The sequence below is a fragment of the Nanorana parkeri genome, unplaced genomic scaffold, assembly GCF_000935625.1.
Source record: "Nanorana parkeri isolate BGI_ZX_2015 unplaced genomic scaffold, ASM93562v1 scaffold2479, whole genome shotgun sequence".
Taxonomy (NCBI): domain Eukaryota; kingdom Metazoa; phylum Chordata; class Amphibia; order Anura; family Dicroglossidae; genus Nanorana; species Nanorana parkeri.
In genome coordinates this window covers 105271-131054 of record NW_017308747.1, presented here as the reverse complement: position 1 = coordinate 131054, position 25784 = coordinate 105271, and the positions used below count along the sequence as shown (strand labels likewise).

General features: G+C 45.1%; 1 protein-coding gene across 1 annotated transcript in view; it reads left to right on the top strand.

Annotated features, from left to right (window-relative positions):
• The window catches only part of USP36 (ubiquitin specific peptidase 36), a 26221-nt gene extending 6272 nt beyond the window's left edge, over nt 1-19949 (top strand). Inside the window, exons 7-18 of the mRNA XM_018573667.1 lie at nt 549-631; nt 2517-2628; nt 3947-4087; nt 4966-5066; nt 7206-7344; nt 8274-8867; nt 12973-13103; nt 14414-15004; nt 16375-16523; nt 17563-17724; nt 19281-19396; nt 19580-19949. Coding sequence (XP_018429169.1) covers nt 549-631; nt 2517-2628; nt 3947-4087; nt 4966-5066; nt 7206-7344; nt 8274-8867; nt 12973-13103; nt 14414-15004; nt 16375-16523; nt 17563-17724; nt 19281-19396; nt 19580-19708 — 2448 coding nt within the window. The 3' untranslated portion in view covers nt 19709-19949. The remainder of the gene's footprint in view (nt 1-548; nt 632-2516; nt 2629-3946; nt 4088-4965; nt 5067-7205; nt 7345-8273; nt 8868-12972; nt 13104-14413; nt 15005-16374; nt 16524-17562; nt 17725-19280; nt 19397-19579) is intronic.
• The last annotated feature ends 5835 nt before the right edge of the window (nt 19950-25784 follow it).

The following is a 25784-nucleotide window of genomic DNA, read 5'->3' as shown; positions in this document are numbered from 1 at the left end:
ATATTATAAAATAAGCTTTTTTTTTATTTATTTTTTTACTCTCCGTGATGTCATCACTAGACTTGTAAAATTCTTGGTAAAGCAGCTGGGAGGAGGGATCGACGAGGTGCCATCATCGTTCTGAACGATGATGGCATATCCCCCAGAACTACATCTTCCAATAGCCCTTTTCCTACACAGTGTGTGGAGCAGACTTTTGGAAGTCAAAGCAACATCACTGGTTTCCTGGAAGAGAAATCAACGTGCGTGTGTGTAGAGGGGCAGGGGTAGGTGAAGTTCTGTGGTCCTGCAGGAAGAGCTGACAATACTGGTTTGGATTTCAGTGCAGAAAAGATGCTGTGTTGTCAGCCCATAAAGGAGATTCGCTCACTGGGTCTCTGGCAGATATTCTTCTATACTTTCAGCCTTTGCAGAGGTATAAAACATGTGGGATATTGCAGAGATGTGGAATAGGGGAATTCTGACTGGTCCCTAGGAGCTGCTGCACTTTGCTCATTGCCATATTCAATAAACCTGATTTTAATGATTAACTTTGTTTCTTGTTGCAGCAATCGGCCAACATAGTACGTGCATTAGAGCTTTTCATCAAGTCTGATGTGCTGAGCGGAGAGAACGCCTACATGTGTGGCAAGTAAGAGCAGTTATGTTACTCTTCATAAATGCAATAGAGAATTCTTTGCAAAGAACAAGGTTATGTGCTGACAATGAGTGCAGGGTGCTGAGCAGTATGGCACCGATGTCCCAGCTTCAAGAAGTGATCCGTGCTGCTGGGCATAAGCCGACTCACTCCTGATCACTGACATCCATCTAAGTTTAGATAAGCTCTTCTAACCCCTTGCCTTTGGGAATCCATAGACTTGTTTTCATTAATTAGGTATACTCCGGCCAGAACAATGAAGGGGCCTTTATAGCAGATACCACTCTGCTGGAAATCACAGCACACAATGCCTACAATTTATGAATGGTTCATAAAATGTGGGCTGTAGTATGAATCCTGTGTTGTCTTGTGGAGTGTTATCTGCGTAACACTGCAGAGAGCACCTCATGATTGAAGAGGAGACCAGTTGCATGATTTTCACAGGTCATGTCAAAGGCTCTCTCTATTCTCCCACATTTGAACGAGGCTTTGCTTCAGAGATCTGTGCACAGTGCTTTATAAGTGTTACTTTTTTTTGTTTTGTTACAGCACCGGTATGGCCATACCTCTGCTTTCTAACTGGGCCGTGGTAAGGCCATACCTCTGCTTTCTAACTGGGCCGTGGTAAGGCCCTACCTCTGCTTTCTAACTGGGCCGTGGTAAGGCCCTACCTCTGCTTTCTAACTGGGCCGTGGTAAGGCCATACCTCTGCTTTCTAACTGGGCCGTGGTAAGGCCATACCTCTGCTTTCTAACTGGGCCGTGGTAAGGCCCTACCTCTGCTTTCTAGCTGGGCCCTGCTAAGGCCATACCTCTGCTTTCTAGCTGGGCCCTGCTAAGGCCATACCTCTGCTTTCTAGCTGGGCCCTGCTAAGGCCATACCTCTGCTTTCTAGCTGGGCCCTGCTAAGGCCATACCTCTGCTTTCTAGCTGGGCCCTGCTAAGGCCATACCTCTGCTTTCTAGCTGGGCCGTGGTAAGGCCATACCTCTGCTTTCTAACTGGGACCCGGTAAGGCCATACCTCTGCTTTATAACTGGGACCCTAAAACTTGAAATGCAGGGAGCACAGACTGACTGGTCACCAGTCTACCCCTTACTTTATCTGTGGATCCTAGAACTTGCCTGCTGAAGATGCCAGAACACCCTCTTTATAAAAACAATACTGGTATTATCACAGCCACCAGACAGAATCAAACCTTCCCTGGAAGGTTTGGATGTGATTGTTGGTGCAGCAAGCAGACAGAGGAGATGTTACACTGCTTAGGCTTCAGCCAAAGGTTTTTTTGGCTGTAATGGGGATAGATTAGAACCACTGCTGGGTATTTACTGCTGTCCAGGGCTCTGTTACAGAGATTTCCCCTTACTTTGTGTCCCGATGACAGTAGAGGGAAGATTTGCTGCAGGGACATGTGTAACACATGGACAACAACAAAAAAGCTGACTGGGGTTTTAGGCTCCCCCCCGCCCCCCCAATTTTCTGTCTGGTGAAAACATTGTAAGTGAGGAGAAATCTCGCTGACAGAACCCCAGAGAGCAGTACTAACCAGTAAACATTCCACATCTGGATAATGCTATAACCCACATTTAGGTTGTTGCCAGTGCGGTATTGAATGCTGGCTTTTATACACACATTTTTTAAGCTCAAAGGTAAACAAATCATGGCGGGCCATCTTTTAACAATCCAGTGCCCTCTGTAAAGAGAACAAAGTGTACATTTGAAGGGGTTACATATATTCAAGGCAGACATTCACTGGTGGTGAATCACCTGTACCTTGGAGATTCACCTGCAGCAAATGTCCGATTCACTGCTTTATAAATTTCGTGTCATACTTGTTGAGGTCTTGTAAATTTTACGGTTGGTTTCTTTCTTCTCTGTAAGGTGTAAGAAGAAGGTTCCGGCCACGAAAAGATTCAGCCTTCATCGCGCTTCCAACGTCCTCACACTATCGCTAAAAAGATTTGCCAACTTCAGCGGCGGCAAAATAACAAAGGTCAGCAAAATGGTGTGCGTGTGTGCGCGCGTACTGTATACACTGATCACCCATAACATTATGATCACTGAGGTGAAGGGAGTAACATTTTAGTATCTGGTTACAATGGCACCTGGAAATGGGGGGGGATATATTAGGCAGCAAATCAACATTTTGTCCGTGAAATTGATGTGTTGGAAGCAAAGAAAACAGGCAAGCGTAAGGAATTGCGCAACTATGACGAGGGCCAAATTATGATGGCTAGACAGGAGCAACTCCAAAACTGCAGCTCTTGTGGGATCTTCCCGGCCTGCAGTGGTCAGGATCTACCAGAAGTGGTTCAAGGAAGGAGAACCAGTGACAGGGTCATGGGCGGTGATGAGTGGCCCGTGTAGTCTGATCCACATTATGACATTTTACCTGAACACACAGTGCATCGCAGTTTTTTTTTCCGTATGGAGCTGTGTGGGCGCAGACCAGTCAGGGTGCCCATGCTGACCCGTATCCACCGCCTAAAATGCCTACAATGGGCATGTAAGCATCAGAGCTGGACCACGGAGCAATGGAAGAAAGTGGCCCGCTCTGACGAATCACTGTTTCTTTTACATCATGTGAATGGCAGGGTATGTGTGTATCGCTTACTTGGGGAATAGATGGCACCAGGATGCACTATGGGAAGAAGTAAACCCAGTGGCGGCAGTGTGATGTTTTGGGCAATGTTCTGCTGGGAAAGAATTGGTCCTGCCATTCATGTGGCTGTTACTTGGACACATACCACCCGCCTAAACATTGTTGCTGACCGAGTACAACCCTTCATGGAAACAGTATTACCTGATGGAAGTGGTCTCTTTCAGCAGGATAATGCGTCCTGCCACACTGCAAAAATGGTTTGAGGAACACAACAACAAGTCTGAGGAGTTTGACTTGGCCTCCAATTTCTCCAGATCTCAGCCCAATCGAGCATTTGTGGGATGTGCTGGAAAAACAAGTCCGATCCTTGGAGTACCCACCTCACAACTTACAGGACTTAAAGGATCTGCTACTGATGGCTTGGTGCCAGATACCACCGAGCACGTTCAGAGTCCTAGTTGAGTCCATGGGTCAGAGCAAAAGGAGGACCTACTCCAGTATTAGGTGCATGGTCATAATGTTATGGCTGATCGTTAAGTGGTGTGTATATATGTGTGTGTGTGTGTGTGTAATATATATATATATATATCACACCTTATGTGATATATATATCACACCTTTAGTGATATATATATCACACCTTTAGTGATTGGCAAAATTCCTGCTGTTTGTAATTGACATCTGTACTTCACTTCCTGTCTTCTGGTAGGATGTCGGTTACCCAGAATTTTTGAACATCCGACCATACATGTCTCAGTGTAATGGAGATCCGGTTATGTATGCGCTCTATGCGGTCCTTGTGCATTCTGGGTACAGCTGCCATGCTGGACACTACTATTGCTATGTAAAAGTGAGTAGTATTGCACATCTTTTATGAAGTCTTTGGGCTCACTTTCTGTCAGGACAGAAAATTCCCTTTAACTAGCCAATAAGTTAAAACACATTTTTGTTTATGGTGACAGCTACTCCCCTCACGTCTTGACTCGCTCATTGTAAAGCCTAAAATATAATATTTTGCCAGGAGCTAGACTTGAAGGTGAACCTGTATTCCGTCTTAACAATAACCATCATGCCTAGTAGCAGACACCACAGGATGACTGCTGTTATCTTTATTTGCCAGAAAAGCATCTCCTATGCTCCTCTCTGATTTGGTTTCCTTACTGGGACCCCTCATCATAGCTAGGCTCCACCAAACTGCACCTTTCACCCACTGGGGGCTTCCTTACTGTTGGCTGAGGCAAGGTCATTGCACAGTGCAATGGCAGGGCTTAGGCTTCCATAAGAAATTAAACTAATTCAGAGCGGGGCAGAGATACAGCTGATGAATTTGATATAAGCAGATTAAACTTCATCTTTAGTTGGGCCTCAGAGCCAGGTTGCCAGGACAAGAATGAATACCTCAATGGCAAAGCCAGGAGCCATTGACCAGCTCCCACACTTGCTGTGTACACAAGGGAAATTACCTGATCAAACCCTGATCCCAGCCAGCTCTCCTCTGTCTTTGGAAACCTCATTACAATCTTGATCGTGTTTTCCCTAGAAAATGAATACCGCTCTGGCCTCCACAATAATCCAGCAGTGGCTTCCTGGTCGTCAGGTTGCCTTCCTTAGTTGCTATGGTAACCTGGTGACCTAGATTTATTCAGCTCCAGTTGATGCCTACAGATAAAGCGTTAAGAGACGGTTCTGTTCTCAAACGTATCTGACTTTGATTTCTCTCTTTTGCAGGCCAGTAACGGACAGTGGTATCAGATGAATGATTCACTTGTTCATGCCAGTAACATCAAGGTGGTTCTGAATCAGCAGGCTTATGTACTCTTTTACTTGAGGTAACATTTATACCAAGACAATGGATTCACAGATGCTCTAAAATTCACACCAGGGGACTACTGTTTTGTGTTGTAATTGCTGAATGAGCCTAATTATTATTATACAGGATTTATATAGCGCCAACAGTTTGCTCAGCGCTTTACAATATAGGGGAGACATTACAATTCAAGGCAAGATGGTAAGGAGGGCCCTGCCCCTGAGGGCTTACAGTCTACAAGGGAGGGTGAAGTGATACATGAGGAGGTAGCAGTGTGGGGATGAATTGTTTGATAAAGTGATAGTTCAGTGGTCAGGTTGAGGTGGCATAGGCTTCCTTGAAGAGATGAGTCTTAAAGGATTGCCTAAATGCAGTCAGAGTGGGAGATAGTCGGACCGGTTGGGGTAGAGAGTTTCATAGGATGGGAATCCTATGGAACTCATAATGGAATGGATAATGCAATCCATTTAAAGAGAATGTCATTATGTTTAATTTAGGGCAAATTGATAGGTTCTGTTAATGGGGCACCCACCACCACCCACTGATGCTCACCTTTGCCGCCCCCCTCCGCTGCTCCATTTTCCTTCTAGCCTGCGTAGTCTAAAGCTGGCCATGCCTGTTCAACCTGCTTACAAGCATTGATCGTGGAATCTCCCGCTGTCTTCACTGTATAATGACGGTGGATGACGGCCACTGTGGGAATACCCAAACAAATCTGGCAGCTTATTGGCTGCGGGCTCTGTTCGAAGATTTTTCGACCAATTCCTTCCATCAGCTAAAATTCGCATAGTGTGTGGCCACCTTAAACCCTGTGTAAGCTCCAGGTTGAACATTGTGAAGATAGGTGAGGAGAACCGTTCATGAATAGAATGTCTTGGAAACTCCAGCTGGTTGCAGAACAATAATCACTTTATTAGTGATAGCCAATGCATTTTGGGCTCCCCCACCTTCATGGATTTGGTACTGTTCAATCTGTTGATCGTGGGCACTGCAGCATGCTGTCTGCTTTGCCCACAACCGTGGCACAGCAGACACTGCGGGACATCATTACACCTCGGGACCAACAGATTTACCTACCTAAGCCCTGAAAAAGGGTGACCCCATCCCCAAAACACCTTGGCTATTGCAAATAGTCTACCAAGATTGTGTTGCAATAGGAAAAGATTAAGATTTCTGTTCTTCTGCTGCAGCATTGGAAAATGTTTTTCCCCACAATGTCAATAGCTATATGAGGGGAATGGGCGCATTTTTCAAACAGGTATACTAGATGTAAATATTTTAGTGTACATAGCCTGGGAACAGGTTCACTTTAAAGGTTCACTGTTACTTTGTCCCGAATTGGCAAAGTGACCCAGTCACTTTATTCCCCTGTTCTACAGCAGCACATACCATTCCTTCTCTCCCCTGCAGTTCCTATCAGCTGTCATTTGTGAAGGAAATGACTTGTACTTTCCGGGTTTGGAGGAGCATGTGACTCACTCATGGTCTCCACAAAGCTATGGACTCTTTCTATGTGACAGTGCAGGTGCTTGGTGATGGGCCCAGTGCTGTTGCGTAGGCAGAGTCCATCATTTGAGCACTAAAGTATGTCACCAGCACACCGTGGTTAAATCTTCAAGTAGTGATCATTTTATTGACACACACACATCTTGTCACTTAGCAACATTTCAGGGCCACTCAGGGTCCCTTCATCAGGCATGACACAATGGTTATGCCTGATGAAGGAACCCTGAGTGGCACCGTAACCTTGCTATGTGAAAAATGTGTGTGCATCAATAAAATGATCACTACAGTACTTGAAGATTTAATGACAGTGTGCTGGTGACATACTTTACTACTTGAATCTAAAGCTGGGCCACCCGCAGTTACTTCAGCACCCCCCGCAAGGGACATACCAGTAAGTAGTGCGGTAGGACTCTCCTCCATCATTTCAGTGACTCTGAGCTTACCCAGAGTAAATTCTCTTGCTTTCAGCAGCTGAATGGATTGGCAGGGGAGTGAAGGAGAGGTGAGTAGGTGGTGTGGTAGCATGGAATGGCATTAAAGTTAAACTTTGCCCTGCATAGACATGCTATAGCTTCACTGTAAGTTGACCCATGAAATGGTATTCTTGGTCATCTCTGCTTGTTTTATATGGTCAGAGATCTCCTTTCTTCCCCAGGCTTCCAGAATCCAGAAAGAGTCCTGATGGATCGGCGTGTAAAGTGCCAAATGCTCAGATTTCTCGCCCCAGCTCTGTTCCTCCTACTATCAAGAAGACGCTCTCTAATGGTAGCCTGTCATCCCCTCTGATTGGGAAAGTGAGTGACTCCTAAACGGCTTTTGTTTAATTTCTAAGATGAAGTACCCATTTGCTCAAGCTGTCTTGACACATATAGTCTTTGGTTTGACTGTGCCAGTGTTACACCAGATCTAAAAAGTTAACTTGTTCACTACCAACCAGTAATTTACAGAGTGGAAGGACTTCCGTCTTGAAAGAAATGGGTTGAAAATGTTTTGGTAGATCTTGGTGGGGCAGGGTCAGTTGGTGGTTGCTGGAGTTGGGAGTTGGACTAAACGAAAGATGGCCTTACAGATGTGTCCATCTGTAAGGCCTTTGTTATGGCGTGTGAGAGGGCGAGGTGTGGGATTCCTATCACCCAACACTCGGGACATGCAGTACCGGGCAGGTGTTTTTTTTTTTTTTTCTAGATTTAGCTCTGCTGCGAGCAAGCATTGCTAAATGTAGAGCATGGGAGCCACCGCTCCTTTTGTAAAAGTGATCTGAGTGGCTGTACAGCTGCCCAGATCACTTGTAGCAGCCTGCTTGTCTTGTCTCAGTTGTCACAAGCCGGGCTGCACAGGAGATGGAGCATAATACTGTGCCTGATCTTCTGTATTGGAGGGGAGGCTCCATAAAGACAATCTCACCTACAAACGTTATCACATAGGGGCTTGCTAGCCCATGTGTGTGTGTGTGTGTGTGTGTCCCCCCCTTCCCTTCCCTTTTCCCCTCCTGCTTCAGCTGGTTAAATGTCCTCATGTCTAATGCATGTCTTTGGGATCTGCATTAGATATGATGTCGATGGTCCTTAGATTGCCGCAGCGCAGAGGAGAAGAGGCACATATAAAATGTGAGGGTGTGAACCGGCTAGGAGGAAAATAGGTTATTTAACCCCCCTGCTTGTGTTGACTCTGGGTTTTTTTTCTTTTTTTTGTCATGTTCCATCTTTTGCTCTCTATCTTCCAGAGACCAGATGGAGTACATGAGAAGAAGTCACCGAATATGGATGACATTGGGGTTCCAGTGTGCCGTACATATCCTTTGATCAGCAGCAAAGAGCACAACGGAGTTCCCCGTACAAGGCCGCTCAGTGCCAGCCCCTCTCCAAAGCTCAGCTCGAAAACCTCCTACTCCCCTTGTCTTTTGGATGATAATATGAGTCGGGTGAAGAAAGCTGCCCACGCCAAGTTCAAGGCATCTCCCGAAACGCTGAGCACGAACGAAGCGAAGATGCAAGAGGATCCCACCAGCCTGTGCTCGATATCGAACTCCAAAACGTCCAACGAAAACCTTGAAGCCCAGGAGGACGCTAACCGAAAACTGGAAGAGGTGAAAAGTGTAAAAGCACAAGAACCTCCTTTAAATGACCAAGCTGTATCGCTGGGCACCTCCGCAATCAGGAATGTTCCATCTCCATGCTGCAGCCCGCAGATGGAAGCAGATCGGACGGAGCCGAACGGCAATTTAAAATCAAAGTCCCCCATGTTGGCCAGTGTGCGTGAAGCTTTGACGGCCATGTCACCTCCACCTGCCAAAAAGCTGGCTTTGTCAGCCAAAAAGGTAAGTTCTTGTGAAGACTCCACCCCCTTCTTTCTGTACTCTGTTCTGTGGCTTCTGCTATATAGGTCTTCTTCTTTCCCTATAGATCCTACTGTATGTCCAGCCAATACTTTTCTTAAAGGAGAACTATAGGATCAGTTCTTTTCCCCATAGCTCTCCTAAGGGTAACAGGAGGACACAAACTAACGTCCTCCCGTCACCCAAAGCTCAGTATACGCCGCAGCCGGGATGGATCCCGACAATACTGTCTGGATCCACCCAGCTGCGTGAGTGACAGCTGGCTCTGCCTATCTAGAGGCAGAGCCAGTTGTACCCGCCCCCTCCCCGTCCGTTCCGCCAGTCAGCGCTGGAGGATCGGGAAGGGGAGGGGGGGGATCCCTGCAGGGAGCCGTGATTGACAGTCACGGCTCTGTGCAGTGACAGGATCGAGACGTGAGCGAGCGACGGTATGTGTTCGCTCACTTCCCGATCTATTGAGCCGACATGTGACTGTTTCATTGTCACAGGTCGGCTCGATCCATGAGGCTGAGTGATTTTCACTCGCCTCATAGTTCTCCTTTTAGGTTTTTTATATATTGTGGGGGAGGAATAGAGCCCCTGTCAGCTATCCAGTTAGATCTCATTAGATAGATTTACCCTCACTTCCTGCCCTGGTGACAACCGTTTCAGCAGACAGGATTTAAAGGAGGATCTGAAAAATGCTTCTTTCAATATAAAAGGTGAAAGATAGAATCCCTGTCAGCTTCTTATTAACTTCTGTGCCCTTGTTGCAGATTTCCCCTCACTTCCTGTCTGGCAAAACTCTTGTCACAGTGAAAACAATGGAAGGTAAATCTGCCTTAACAGTGCCCTGGAAAGAAGTAAACATATGACCGGGGTTCTAATCCTTTTCTGTGCGCTACGAGAAACTAAAAAAAATCATAAGTTTTTGTAGGAGATACATTTTAATTCTCTGTAAGCTCTTCATAATTAGAGGGAAAGCCGGGCATTTGAGTTATTGTGACGTTTGTATTAAAGTAACTTTGGTGTAATGTCTTTTTACATTCTTTCAATACTATACATGATAGAGGAATTTGTAGGTTGTCCCCCTACTGGACCGGTGTATGTTGTCAATGATGAAACATTTCTGAGAGTAAAGTGACCACACGGGAAAACCAAATGGAACAAAGGGTCCCAGTAAAAAAAAGTGTTTATAACCTTTTTGGTATGTTAAAGCTGAACTCCGGGCATAAAAGCTTTCATCTAACAATCATCCCACGTTCAAAGGATGTTAAATCGCGTTGTTTCCCCGTATCTTCCGAAACAAATCACTTCTACTGTCGTGGTAAACAACCTGCTTCCCTATTCATAATGGTCTGGCCCTCTAGCCACTTCATTGCAAAATTATAGTTAATTTCCCTACAAACGTCAGGTGGTCATAATAATCTGGCACACACACTGTATATACTTTTTCACCACAGCAGGAATGTAGTGTTTTCAGGACAGGCAGTGAAAGGAAATTTCCCCAATGTTGTACAGATGGCAAACAAAAACCTAACAGGGCATTTAACCATTCCCTACTATATTTTTGCATGCTTGCACTTCCATAATGTTGGTATCGTACCACATGTAGACAAGGAGAGTTTTGCTTTCATTGGGTCTGCAGGACAGGAAGCCAGAGCAGGCATATATAAGGCAAATAATGTTATCTCTATGTACTTCTATATTACAAAATATTCATGTGTTAATACAATTTTTTTTTTTTAAAGCTGGTCACATTTTACTATTCATGTAAAAAAAAAACACAGACTATATATTCCTTTTAAAAGGGCTGAATGGCTATGGTGGGATTTAGGGCCTGTTCACATGAGATCAGGTCCTGATCAGCAGACGTGGAGCTGCTGATGCATTGCGTTTTGGATGCGTTCCAGCAAAAAAAAAAAAAAAAAAATTATTTTTGCTGGAGTGGGGCTGTTAGTATGTAAGCTGCAGCGCAGTGCGTTTTTGATGCGTATCCGTTCCGTTTCCGTTCCCGGACCTGACAAAATGTGACATGCAGTATTTTTTCTGTCGTAAGCTGAACGGACTGCGCACGTGAGAACTGGAGCCCATAAAACACATAGGGATACATTGGGGTGCATTTTGAGTGCAGCAGCGTACGAAGCCGGTCAGCACACAAAACAGACGTCGTGTGAACAGGCCCTTAGGGGGCAGAGACTTGTGTTTACTCTATAGGTCTCCTTTAAAGAACATCTGTGCTGAGAGAAATACCTATACTGCTACTGCTGACCACTCCTTTTGGAAATTGTAGCTGTCTGGCCGCCATGCTTAATCCAGTAATCTGTGTTTTCGGAGTTGGTGACCCTGAGCAGCTATACAAGTAGAGTTCTAGCTGTGTGCTTGTTGCAGGAAAGTGAGTCTGAAAGCACTGAAGTCAGAGGAGTAAAATGGCCGTCATGCAACTAGCTTGTCCAAGAAGGTGGTCATCAGTGGTCTGCTGCATATGTTTAGACTTCTAACACATTTTTGGTTAAAGCCGAATGTCAGCCAAAACCTTCTTTTTTGTTTCTTGGTAGAGTGGGGAGAGATTGTCCTTTGCCAGGTTTTTATAGCTGCTTGTGTGCCTATTGGGAGAATATTTACCCTCCATCAGTACAGGAAGTGAACACAGGAAAAAAACTATTTTTTCTTTCTCATCCATTGAGGGAAACGGGAAGTCTTTAACCTTTTGTGTTTTATTGCCACGTACCATAGAATGGGAAACATTCAAACAAAAAAACTGTAGTCCAGCCCAGGATGTATTGATTTTTAATTCTGTCTGTAAAATCCTTTTCCTGGAGTCCACTGAGGGGCTCTGGTCCAATCACCTCTGTGTTTATGATCATGCTCTTGGTACTGCTTTGCTACAAAACGTGAGTCATACTGATTAGTAGACGCTATCCTGGGCTTACAGCTTTTTTTTCTTTACCAATATCCTATCCTCCTGTAGGCGGCATTATACCCTCAAGGTTAGAGTCCCTGTGTCCTTCAGTGGAATTGGAAAAAAAAAAAGTCATACTGATTAGTAGACGCTATCCTGGGCTTACAGCTTTTTTTTCTTTACCAATATCCTATCCTCCTGTAGGCGGCATTATACCCTCAAGGTTAGAGTTCCTGTGTCCTTCAGTGGAATTGGGAAAAAAAAAAAAAGAATCTTACACTGAGTAAATCCTATTTTAGTAGAGTGAGGAGCAGTTAAAACTTGTGACAGTGGATATTGGTGTCCCAGTGACAACCGCTCCCTCTTTTTCTTGTGTCAGAGTCACGGAGAGCAAAAGTGAGTGAAAAGCTCCCCAAAAAGGGTCACAGGCCGAAATTAAAACTCAAATATTTACACAATTCCTGCTCTATCCCTTTAAGTAAAAAACACTTTTGGGCTGCAAACCACGTAAAACTGTTTGGTCTGTATATTATGTTTCGGGCCTGCATGGACCTTTTGGTCAGTCTATCCAGAACTATCTTTTAGTACTGTGAGTCTCTAGCTTCTTGCATCACTCAGGCTTTCCAAAAAATGAGAATTCCCTTTTGAAGTTCTTGGTACCATTCTCTTTTTTTTTTTGTACAGCAGCAAAGGGAGACTTCATCTACTGTAGTGACGCTACCTTGCTGTTGGAACTGGGAACTCGAATAGCATGTGCTCAAGGTTGGAATCCCTGAGAGGTGTATGAAGACAATTGCTTTTACTCGCCATTATTTACCCAAAACAGATATCAGATTTGTCTTGACTGACCCTTTTAAGTTTTTGCTTTTTTTTTTATTTATTTTAATTTTATTTTTTTTTATGTTTTCTAACAAGTATTTTTTTCACCCCATCACTGTTCCGTTGTCGTTTTTGTTTTTTTATTTTGTGGTTTGGTTAAACCATTTCATTCGTCATATTGCCTTTCCATCACTTCTGTGTCCTGTACATCTCTCTCTCTATATATGTATACCTATTCCTCAATATACATATATATCGATGTGTGCGCGACCTGATCTAAACGCTATCAAATCCCCTCTCCCTTCTTCTTTCATTCATTTTGATTTGTCACAAACCTCCCTTTTTTTCTTTACACCACCAAGATTTTATTTATGTCAATAACTACAGGGCAGCATGCTGCAGAGGGAAAGCAGAAATGACGTTTACTGCCCTCCGTCCCACTTCATCACCACCGGCTCTGCTCATCCCACCTCCGTCTCCCCCGGTCCCACCACACCCCAGCCGCTCCATAAGCATCGGTAAGTCGAGCTGCACCCTCACTTGTCTTGCTTGATGTCTGTCACCGCTCAGGTTTCTGTGTAGCAGTTACTGTTTTTTTTGTGACCCTTTTTAGCTTTTCTCAACACTGATTAGGTAGATGTAAACCACGTTACTAAAATGCCATATAAATAGAAGACCAATACAAAATGAAAAAGAGTAGTGCAGAAACAACTCAGTGTAGTAAGCATTATAAGAATCTATTCATGAAGTAGAAGTGAATTGCACCTACAATAAGTGACGCAAGAAGAGCGATGTATAATAAAACGCCATGCATATAAAGTCCTACCAAAACTCCTGCCCTGGCCATGGTCACAATCGGCATCTGGTAGATGAAAAACAGCACACTGCTGGAGACCAGCAGCATGTCAGCCATACAAGCTCTGCCCCTACAGGTTGGATCACAGGAATGAGAATTCCCCTTCATCAGTCTCCCCTAATAAAAATCTGCACTGTTTATGGTGCGAACCTGCCCTCCAGGGCTTTCTGGCATTCCTCTTTGCCCTGGTTAGACCCAGACTTCCTGTGTGCCTCAATGGACAAGTAAGAAGATAGGATTTTTATACTCGCAGTAAAGTCCTTTTCTTGGACTCCTTTAAGGGTCCCAGTTCCCACCCCTCTGTGTGTTTGATCATGCTTTGAGAACTTCTTTTCTGCAACACTGAGGCATGCTGGTAGTAGGATGGGTTATCCCGGGCTGGCCTACAGTTTTTTGGTTTGCCAGAGCCCAATATAAGCATAAAGACGGCCATATAAACCTAAAGGCGAAAGACTTCCCGTTTCCCTCAATGGATTCCAAGAAAAGTATTTTATGTTGAGTTCGAAAATCCTATTTTTTGGCTAGTGTGGGGAATGTTTAAAAGCGCTGTTGGACTCCTTGGCCCTTGTTGGGGAGATTCCCTTTCACTTCCTGTCCTGCTGACAGTGTTTACCAGACAGGAAGTGAGGGCAACTCTCCCTTGGCAGCCAATCAGCTTCTCTCCAGTTTGTTAAGATTTAAAAATGAAAGAGAGAAGCCAATTGGTTGCCATGCACAGCTGCTCCAGTTTTGATAAATTCCCCTCATAATGTTTCCAAGTACCTCTGTCAGATTATCATTTCTGTGCGTATCCCTGTAGCAGATTTTCCTGTCAAAGAGCATTCTCGGCAAGAGAGGAAATCTCTCTGATAGAAGCTCAGACGGCGGTTGTATTTGTTCCCCACTCCTATTTTTAAGAAAAAAATGTTTTTTAATCTTGACATACACTTTAAGATCATAAAGATCTAAATGTTCTTCGATTTTCTTTTGCAGAGACTCTCCTCAAGCCTCAGGCAGCTTCTCTTGGACTTGTAACAAACCGAAAACCTTCAAACCCCATGAGAAACACAAAAGACCAGGTGTAGAATCTCCCCAACTTGTCACTCCATCAGGTCACCCATCCAGCCTTTGCAATACCTCCAAACGGACTCTTTTGCCCCAGGAACCGGCTGGAGACAGCTGCATGGCTACAGCCCAGGACGGCATCTCCGAACGAAACGGTCAACCACAACAGTCTCATACCATAAGCTGCAACGGGGACAGCAAGGTCAGAGAGGAAAGCAGAATAAGGAAAAAACACAAGAAGAAAAAGAGGAAAGCGTCCGAACCCTCAGAAATAATAGATGGGGCAGAAGAAGTTATATCCCACCTGGACCCTGAGAGTCAAACACTCAAACTAGAGAAAACTAAAATCAAACCAAAGAAGGCCAAAAGTTTGCAGGGTCACACCTCTCTAAAACCTGTACCAGAGCCAATGAACAATATTGAGAGTTCCCAGGAGGCCACGAGGAAAAAGAAAAAGAGGAGGAAGGAAGAGAGACCAGTTGATTATACCGACAGCGAACATGAAGCATCAGCGAAAAGGTAAGCAGCTTCCCTAGAATGTAGGTGACGGGGAGAGCTTGAAGCAGATCTATTTTTTGTTTGTTTTCCCCTGTGCCGGACCAAACAGGCAGAACAGTGGCGTAGTAGTTAGCGCTTCTGCCTTGTAGCACTGGGGGTCCCTCGTTCGAATCCCAGCCAGGTCACTATCTGCATGGAGTTTGCATGTACTCCCTGTGCTTGCGTAGGCTTCCTCCCAGGTACTCTGGTTTCCTCCCACACTCCAAAGACATGCTGGGAGGTTAATTGGCTCCTGTCTAAACTGGCCCTGTATGTATGCTTGTGAGATAGGGACCGTATATTGTAATCTCCTTGAGGTCAGGGACTGATGTGAATGTGCAACTATGTAAAGCACTGCGTAAATTGTCAGCACTATATAAATACCAATAACAATAAATATCTGCAAAAAAGGTACTGAAAAAGGGTTTTCTAATGGATGCAGGGGTGCTCCAGTTTGGGTCTAGTCCAGTGTTGGGCTTTGCCCTGCATAAGCAGACCACAGGTTCACTTTTAATCTGTACTTGGAGAAATACAGATTCTACCATTGCTGACCTCCTTTTGCAAAAGATGCAAGTTACTGGTTTGTCTCTGTTTTTCGGGGTTTCTGACCTGTAATGGTCTGACCGCTGGGCCTGAAACTTGGCAAACTTTGGGGTGAAATTGCAGCAATTATATTTGCTGACTGCAGGAAAGGGTAATGGCTTAAAGGAGAACTATGAGGTGAGTGAAAATCACACATCCTCATAGTTCGAGCCGACCTGTGACAATTAAACTGTCACACGTCGGCTCAATAGATCGGGAAGAGAGCGAACACATACCGTCGCTCGCTCACTTCTCGATCATCTCCCTGCAGAGACCCGTGACTGTCACTCATCACACCCTGCAGGGATTCCCCGCTCCGATCCTCCAGCGCTGACTGGCGGAACGGGCGGGGCGGGTGCGGGTACAGCTGGCTCTGCCTCTTGATAGGCAGAGCCAGCTGTCATTCACACAGCTGAGTGGATCCGTCCCGGCTGCATCGGTCTCAGTATTCCGCGAGCTGTTGCTCGTTTATGTACTGAGCTTTGGGTCGCGGGAGGACGCTATGTCCTCCCGTGACCCTTAAGAGAAGTGGGATAAAAACAATTACCCCATAGTTCTATTTTTTAATTAGGGCTGTTTTAAAAACAGTGGTCACTTCCTAAGTGGGGTTTCAAAGGAAGGGAAATGATCTATGCGGACCAAAAACACAAAGTGCATAGCTCAACCATATGATGCGTCCTTGCAATCCACACTCTTTACCAGCTTTAATGTGAAATTGTAACTCTGACTACACTTTTTACATGTTATAATGTTCAAAATTTTCCTCCTAGTACGAACATAGTGTCTGGTAAGGATGCGGAAGGGGATCATGTAACCATGAAAATGAAGAAGCATAAATTGCAGAAGCACAACAGCCAAGAGAGCGAAGAGAGCGAATCTGTTAAAGGACAAAAACATAAAGCTCAGGAAATAAGCTGTGGTAAGTAATAAGTAGCTGGGAGAGAGTGACAATCTCTGTTGGAGACACAGACCTCAAAAATCACCTGATGAAGGTTGTTGGAGTTCTGTGTTTAATCAGGAACGCCACCTACTCCACTCATAACAGATACAGGCAACAGATCTCCACAGTGACATCGCAGGGATGCCGGTACGGTTTGTAGCAGGGGGGATTAAAATTCTGCTACAGCTCACGGTATACTGAGTCCGTCGCAGCCGGGATGAATCCCGACATTACTGTCTGGATCCACCCAGCTGCGTGAGGGACAGCTGGCTCTGCCTATCTAGAGGCAGAGCCAGCTGTACAGAGGGGTGTGGCTGTTACTCAGCTCTGCCAGCAGAGGGCAGCATTTTCGCTAAGAGAAAAGGGCATTTCCAAGCAAAGATCAGTCACAGATGAAAATGTGTACGTACAGAACTAGTAGATAAAATGTTGTGACACATAGTTAACAGCAACAATTGGACAGTATAGGAAATCCCTAGTGAGGTGACAACGATTAAAGGAGAACTATGGGGTCAGGGCTTTTCCCCATAGTTCTCCGAAGGGTAACGGGAGGACACAAACTAGCTTCCTCCTGTTACCCAAAGCGGTATACTGAGACGCGGCAGCTGAAACGGATCCCGACAATTATGTCTGGATCCGCCCAGCTGCGTAAGTGACAGCTGGCTCTGCCTATCGCCCCCTCCCCCGTCCGTTCTGCCAGTCAGCGCTGGAGGATCAGACGGGAGGGGAGAATCCAGTCACTCCCCTGTCACGGCTCTCTGCAGTAACAGGATCGAGAAGTGAGCGAACACCGGTATGTGTTCGCTCACTTCCCGATCTACTGAGCCGACCTGTGACAGTCTCATTGTCGCAGGTCGGCTCAGATTATGAGGTGAGTGAAAAGCACTCGCCTCATAATTCTCCTTTTAACACCACTTGAGCACATGCCGAATGTTCCCTTCCCATAGAGAAAGATAGTCTGATTCTGCCCACTATGGTTTTGTTTTAAATTGCTGAAACAGTCTTTTATTCTCCGTAGACTCTGTGTTTGTATGGGACAACCGCATCAAAGACGGATACAAGCGACCTCCTTCCATTCCTTGTGCAAACAAAGCCCAGTTGGCGTGGAATGGCACGGCGAAATCCGGTGTTGTTGAAGAGCTAATAAAGAATGCCAACAATAAAGCCTATGGGACGCAAGGTAAGGCACATAGGCTTTAATTATTCCTGTTCCCTAACTCCGGCCATTCTTTTTTTATAGGGTGCAGAGGAATTAAAACTTCTGCTTGGGACCCCATCAGGGGGCTTTTTCCTCATTTCCTCTCCTGTACAAGAAATGGGGGTTTGCGAGCGTCACTGGAACAGGGGGGCACCGACGGGAATCAAAACATTTCAGACAATCCTTCCTCACGCTACCTAATGGGGGAATTTATCAAAATTGGAGAAGACAGAATCTGGAGCAGCTGTACATGGCAACCAATCAGCATCCACCTTCTTATTTTCAAACCTTAACTGATCGAATTAAAGAGAAGCTGATTGGTAACTTTGGGCAACTTCAGATTCCGTCTGCTCCAGGTCTGATAAATTCCCCAGACTATGTTTTCCCATCGGAGGGGCTATAAAACAAATAAGGAAAAACCCCCAACGCTGCACATTGATAAAGCACAGCGATGTGCTTAGGACTCTGCCAGCTTCTGAGTTTGAAAACAAAAAAAAAAGAAGCCGGGTGGAGAGCCCAATCACGTGACCTTTTAAAGTAATTTGACCGCCTCTCCTCCAATCCATGGAGCTCTCTGCTGCGTTAAGCCGCGTGATACCACATGCTCAGCTCTACTTCATGCATTTAATGAATGGACTATAAAATGTGGGTCATGGTATGGGTAGCCAAGAGGAGTATGACGGAGATCCGCTCTCCCTTTATAAATGGGCCCCTAAGTTTTTTCTTTCCACCTTGAGTTCCTTGATATAAACTTTCTTCATTATGTTGTTTTAGGAATGTTGTGTCTGCTTAATGTTTAGTATACAAGTTATAGCGGACCTTTACCCATAGCTTTAAAATAACAACAAACACAGTAATGACAATCTACAATCACATACGTCTAGATAATTGCCGGCTTTGTGTTCTTTGCACCTTATTTCTCTTTTCTTACCCTGTCCTCTGACAGTGGCCATGTTTACTAAGGGCACGTTACTAGCCCTCCTTTTTACTTCCTTGATTTCTGGCACATGTAACTAGGACATGTGACCACGCACATCATCTCAGGGCAGGGAAATGCCTTTCCCTGAGATCTCGTGAGATTACAGATGAGATTTCCCAGCAATGCTCTGTTGATGACGAGGCAATCCCAGTGTGCATTTCTTTGGCAAACTGGCAAACTGAAGTAATTTTGCTCTTTCAATGCAGGAAGTGAATGCCCTGCAAGTGTAAGTATTTCACAATCGCAGCATTTTACACCTGACATGTCTATGTTATTACTAATCATCATCCATAAAGGGATGCATTGGTAGAATTTGATTTTTGAGAGTAAAGGTCCGCTTTAATGTGGAGGCCATATTGGCTTAATACATCTCCATGCTGTGCCTCCTGTTTAGTGACATCCTGTGCCTGGCTCCTCCTTTCAGAATGAAACGTGTGAACAGCGCAGAACATTTTAACCCTTTGGAGGTGTCTCTGAGCAACTGTACAGCTGAGGTTACACAAAGCGTGGGAACCGGTATGCTCCATTTTATTGTTGTTTATTGTGCTTCGTCCCGCAGTGTTCAGTTGGGAAGGAGAAAAGTCCACTGTAAGCCAAGATGCTGAATATGATGCAGAGGACGCCAAACACAGCTCGGTTATAGATGAATGGGATGAAGACTTTGATAGTGGAAAGGTAAATCTGGGTTATCAATGGAAAGGAAGTTGAATCTGTGTACACATTGTGTTTCTAAAGAAGTTTGGTTAAACTGTTAAAGAGGACCTGTACTGTGGAAGGCTGTGCCCATTTGGAAGGGTGAAGTTCCTTTTTTAAAGGTATCATTAAAACAATTTGTTTTTGTCTTGCTCTGTTTTGCAGGTGAAGAAGATTAAGTTCAAACGGGACAGGTTCAGAATTCATAACAGTTTCCAAGCCTTTCAGAACCGGCGCAGCTTCTGGTCGGTTACCCCACAACGAAACTTCTCCAGATTCAAGAGCAGATTTTGAGCGCAACATGGAAGGCCGCGTGCGATGGACACAATATTTTTGTATTTTTATCGGCCAGTCAGAGGTGCAATAAAACCTGCAAGTGTCGGTAGCTCTGGGATGCCGGTCCTAGCTCTGTCTGCATTTTTAACTAATTGTGGTTTGATTAAGTCTATTTCCTCAAACATTGAGGTCCTCAGGTGAATCTCTAGCTGTCAGGGTAAGTGGACATATCCGGGCAGTGCAAAATATAGCAATGATGAACGGACTGGCCACGTGCTAAGAGTCCCCCCAGATTTTACTTTCATGGCAGGCAGAAGGCCTATGAAATAATTCTGATTGCTTGGTTCTATTGGGTTGTCTGGCTTAAGAGATGGCCCCTTGCTTACACCCAATAGAGCTGATTGACAAGGCAAAAAACGGTTGTGTGATGACCCGTCGCAAATCTTTTCATTCGTCTGACTGAACTGCTGCAAAGAATAAGTGTGTTTTTAGACAAACTGCACTTATGCTTTTTGACCCCTCTCCTGACCTAAACAATCTCAGCTCACCTTCGGCAGATCTATACTTACTGAGATCCAAGGGCTGCTTCTCCGCTGTTCACATCCAGCTCTGCAAGTTTTCCTTTCCTGGCTGCATCCCTTCTGGGAACAATCCCACTCTCCCCCACTTTAGATCTGTACTTACCGAGATCCAAGAGCTGCTTCTCCGCTGTTGGTTCACATCCAGCGCTGCAAGTTTTCCTTTCCTGGCTGGGAACAATCCCACTCTCCCCCACCGTAGATCTGTACTTACCGAGAACTAAGGGCTGCTGCTCCGCTGGGCTTCATCCCTGCTAGGAAACGACCCTATAGAAGTCAGTGGGGCTGTAATGGGCAGGCGTGGCCAGCGGAAGAAGCATTGCGGTGCTGGATGAAAACAGCAGAACTGTGGAGATCTGATCTCGTTAACTACAGATCTGCGCAGGGGGAGGTTGGGATCTTTTAGGTCAAGAGTGGGGTAAAAGGATAAGTGCACCTATTCGTTAAGACTTGCATCTCATTGGTGGTTAAACTGCTCTGTTCGATAGGTTTAAAATAAGAGAGTTGGGTAAATGACTGATTTGCATTACCCACTATGAATACTAATGAATGGGAGAGCTCCAAGAGAGCTTGCAAAACACAGAGGCATTTCCACAAGAATATGAAGAGTAAAGCTTACAAAAATGTAAGTTTCTGTTTTCATATAGATCAATGCATATGACTGCTTCATGTACACTCAATGTTCATCGCTGGCATATGTGTTTTTAAAAATACCTCTGCAAATGGGCTTTAAGGTTCGTCCTGTCTCTTGCATCCTGAAATCGGGTCCAGACCTGCAATAAATGTAATACATTTATAAAAAATGTAATCAGGGTGGGGTGGCCTTTTTTCAGAATTTAAGAGCCAATGGGTTGAACATTGGAGAGCTGGCTGGTGTTTTTAAAGGACGCCTGTGTTAAAGCTGAACTCCAGGCTAAGTACACAGATAAAATACATATAAGGGAGATGTTTTACCTGCCACTAGTTTTGTATTTTTGCATCCAATCCTGTGACTTGCAGCTCTGCCACACAGTATAGTCCTGCCTGGCTGGGGAGGGGATTACAGCTGGGTGGTCTTTAATACTAAAGTCATTGTAAAAAGATGTCACCAGCACACCGGAGTCCTTCACCAGGTGTTCATTTATGGACACACCATGTCATAAATGCTTTCGGGGACACACAGGATCCCTTCATCAGGCTTAGCATTGACTTTAATACTAGAGAACGCACTAACTAAATGACATACCTTTCTGCAGTATTGGCAGTGATGCACCCCAGTGGCGTCACGCGGGGGGTGCGGCCTGCACCAGGGTGACACCAAAATGACTCAGTCATTTTGATGTCACCCCCCTCTGAAAAGTCAGGCGCTCGGTCATGGACGAACGCCCGACAGTATCAGGTGAGAGGAGGGGGTCCCGGCGGCATACCTTATCCCGCCCGGTGACTGTCCTCTCTTCGGGGTGACACTCGGTTACCGCTCCGGGTGTCACCCAGCCTCGGGACGCCCCTGATGCACCCCCAGGGGGCAGGTCCATGACAATTTAGGCTTACAGTAGGTGGGTTGAATGATGCTGGCTGTCACTCAACCCAAAAGAGGAGTGTGTCGCAGCACAGGTAGGGAGAGAGCATTGTCTCTCTGATAACAGGAAAAGCCTGAACATGGACCTTCATGGTAGGATCACCAGATATTAGTTTAATGAAAGCTGCAGATTTAATAAGATTTAAAACAATTTTTTGAATTACATTAGGATGTAAGTGATTTTAGTGATTGGGCTGACATCTACGTTAAAGCAGATGGATAAAGTGCAGTCTGTCAAGTTTTTTTTGGCAGTCCTTGTCCCTGTTGGATGGATTTCCTCTCACTTATTATCCCAGTGAATACAGCCATTGTGACAGGTTGCCAGGCAAATTGCCACATCAGGGAGGCCGGCTACATTAAACTGGACCAATGCAGTACAATGCAAGGTTTGCATATAATATCTGGGTGCCTGTTCTGCCTCCCCAGGCTAAGCATTGAAGTGTGATCTCTGTAACTTGCAGTTGTGACGTGATAACAATAACTCCCAATCTCACAGTGGCGTTGGCAGACAGTGTCTCAATCCAGATGACACCTTGAAGATCGTTAAGTTTAATCCAAACTAGACAAAGGACATGTGGCTGAGATGCAGACTGGGACATAATGAAGAAAGGTCGAACCATTTACACAGAGGAAAACCTGAACTATAGGGAGGTGTGGAGACAAATGCCAGAGACAGATCAAGCAAATAATATTTAAAGGGATATCACAAAGCTTGTGTAACATGACAGTCCCCTCCCCCTGTAAAAATCAACTACTGTTGGTTGTTTCACAATGTACTTGTAAAGAAAATAATTATTTATACTTACCTTACCCCCATGTTCTGCATTGTTTGGCATGTAGCCACCGGCCGTCCGGGAAGATTCCAGGGGAATGCAGAGCAGGTGACATCTCGCAAGAAGACACTCCAGGGCACAGTCTCACAAGATTTTATCTGCTCTGTTCCTGAGGATCTTGTCCCAAGAAATATAATGTCCTGCTTGCCTAGGCACGGTGGGCACAAGATGGAGGGAAGTCAAAATTTGTTTTGTTTGTAGGTACTTTAGGTTCCTAGAGAGCAGAAGCACTCCTTATAGAGACGGCTACATGTGTGTGGGCCCCTTTGCTCGCATTGTATCATATGTTATAATACAACATATATAGGACTGTATAAAATGTGACCTTGCCATTCTTTGATCTTGCAAGCAAGTGGTGTCTTGTCATGGTCATGGCCCTTAACCACTGTCAGCCATATCAATATGCACGTAATTGAACCACTAGTAGGATTCTTCTTGAGGAGGACCAGCTACAATGAACCATTTTGGTTCATCTCATGCTTCTAATGTGTTGTAGTCGAACAGGTCTCTGGTATATTTTAGGTTTCCCGATGCTCCCCTGTGCAGTGCTATCTGCTTAAAATCAGTCACTGTCCTGCTTTATCCAGTCCTCTGCTATTAGACACCATTATCTTGCTTAGACTCCAAGATGGCAGCATTTGGCATCACGTTGAAAAAGAAGTAAGGATTTGAAGCAGGGCCACAACACACCAAGAGTCAGGACGATGGCACTGATTAGATGAACATCAGGGACCTTAAAATGAAGGTTAATTAGTGGTTAATTTATGTTTAATATACACTATATGGCCAAACGTTAAGCACCTCACACCTACCTATATAACCAAAACTATGTGGACAAGCTCAAAATTATTGCGTACAGGTGTTTCCAGTGAAGGATACTGATAATGTTACAGCATGCAAAAGGCAGTTTATGTACGTCCAACCTTCTGGTAATAGTTTCAAGGCCCTTTTCTGCTCCAGCATAACTAACCCCCAGCACAAAGCCAGCTCTGTAAAAATATGGTTTGATGAGTTCGAGTGGAGGACCTCAAGTGGTCTTCACTGTAACTTGACATACTTTGGGCCATATAGGTGTGATCAGGTGCCTACAAACCTTTGGCTATGCCAGCTCCATAAAGACATGGATTGAGGAGCTTGGTATGGAGGAACTTGATCAGCTTGCACAGAGCTCTGACCTGAGCACTGCTGGGATAAATTGGAATGCCGATTGTGAGCCAGGTCTTCTCATCAAACATCTGAACCTGACCTCTTAAATGCTCTTTTGGCTAAAAGGACGCACATTCCCACAGACACCTCCAAAATCTTATGGAAAGCCTTCCCAGAAGAATGGAGACTGCTATGCTAAAAAGATGGGGAGGGGAAACTGCATATAAATGTCCATATGGTTTTGGGATGGAATGTTCAAGCTCATGTAGGTGTGATGGGCAGGATTCCATACTGTATTGTGTACTTTTTAAAATAATTTCAGTAGATTGAACGTTTGTGACTGGTTCTCTTTAAGGATATGGGCATGGCTAGTCACGAGTTTGTTTTACATGTTATTGCTGCTTTAAGAAGTTATTGAGTTTAATTCTGTTGTAAGAATGTAAGCTCTGCTGTCTTCTTAGCAATGAGTTATGGATTTCGTTTTGCCTTTTAGTCTTTCAAACTTTTCTGCTCCCTCTTAGTGCAGCAAAACCCAAGAACCAGTCAGAATTCAACTTCCTTCAGTTTAGGACAGTCGGCTTAAATAAAACCAGGCAAGATATGCAGGTCCTCAACCCCAATTCAGCAGCAAGAACCTTCCAGCTTGCTGGTTGGATTTGGTTGGAGCAGTTGCACACTGATGACTTCAGTCTGCTGTCTCCTGTCTGCTTGCTCCCTCTTGGCACTTGTTGGTTGTTCCCAATAAAGACCACATCTCTGAAAGGTAGCAAGTCTCTGGAGCTGGAGCTGGGGGGTTATGAGAGGGGAATTGAAAAGAATACAATGATAACGTCCTCAAACTCTTTTCACACCAGGAAAAGAACAAAAAAGACAATACTTAGGCCCGTCTGATGTATATATGTTGGATTGGATTTTTTTTTGGTACAACCTGATCAAAACTGAGGTCTTTTGTAGAGTGAATCTGATGATAGATTTTGTATTATGATAGATGATTACTACTGATTAGTACTGGAATCCTCTCAGGAGTGCAGTGGTACAGCTGAAAGTTGGTGCGGCTGAATTCTTCCTCCTCTTAAGGTGCCCATACACTGCTCGATAATCGTATGCGATCGGTTTTTCGTACGATAATCGAGCAGTGTGAACGGAGACGTGCGACCGTTTCTACTGTACGGTCGCACGTCTTCTGTCGAACCAGCATGTTCGAAAACCAGCCGGGAATCGTACGATTGTCGGCTGGTTAGAACGGTGCTCGGAAGACAAATGCCGAACGGGCCGGTGTGCGCACGCGCACACTGCCCGTTCAGCATTGCGGTCATCGGAAGCCCGCCCCTCAGGGGGGTGTGGCTTGCGATGATCGAGAGTGCGATCTGCCTGTCCAAGATAGGCAGATCGTACGTTTTTTTTTTTAATCCCTGTACAACCATCGCAAGACTAAAGTCTTGCGATGGTTGTAGAGTGTATGGCCACCTTTACCCAGACAAGCGTGGTTGGGTGCTCTTCTAGTGCAGTTTTAGCGTCTCCAGACACCAGCACTCGCCACCGTTGTCCCAAAAAGAAAAATGTCTTCATTAAATCCCCAGGCCTTAGTCATACCCTGTATGTCAGATGTTTAACCCCTTCCCTGCCAGTGCCATATCCCTTACGGTGCTGGCTTGGGATCTGTGCAAACAAACTCACCAGGACTCTGTTTTTGGCCGCTGAGCTGCCTCCAGATCACTTTCAAGGGCTGGCAAAGCTCTGCCATACAGCATAACCCTGTCTCACAGGGCAAGGGACCTTATTTTTCTCTGCTGCAGTTTGGTAACCCTTACAGGTCTTGTCCCTCCCCCCAGGGCCTGTGATTGGACATTGTAAGGAGAAGCAGCAGACTGATGAGCTCATGTGTTACTCTGCTCTCTCATGCTTAGCATGTTCCTTATGAGCACATGAGCATTGCAACACAACTGTTTGGCTCCTAGTTCTGCTTCTCCTTCTCCTAG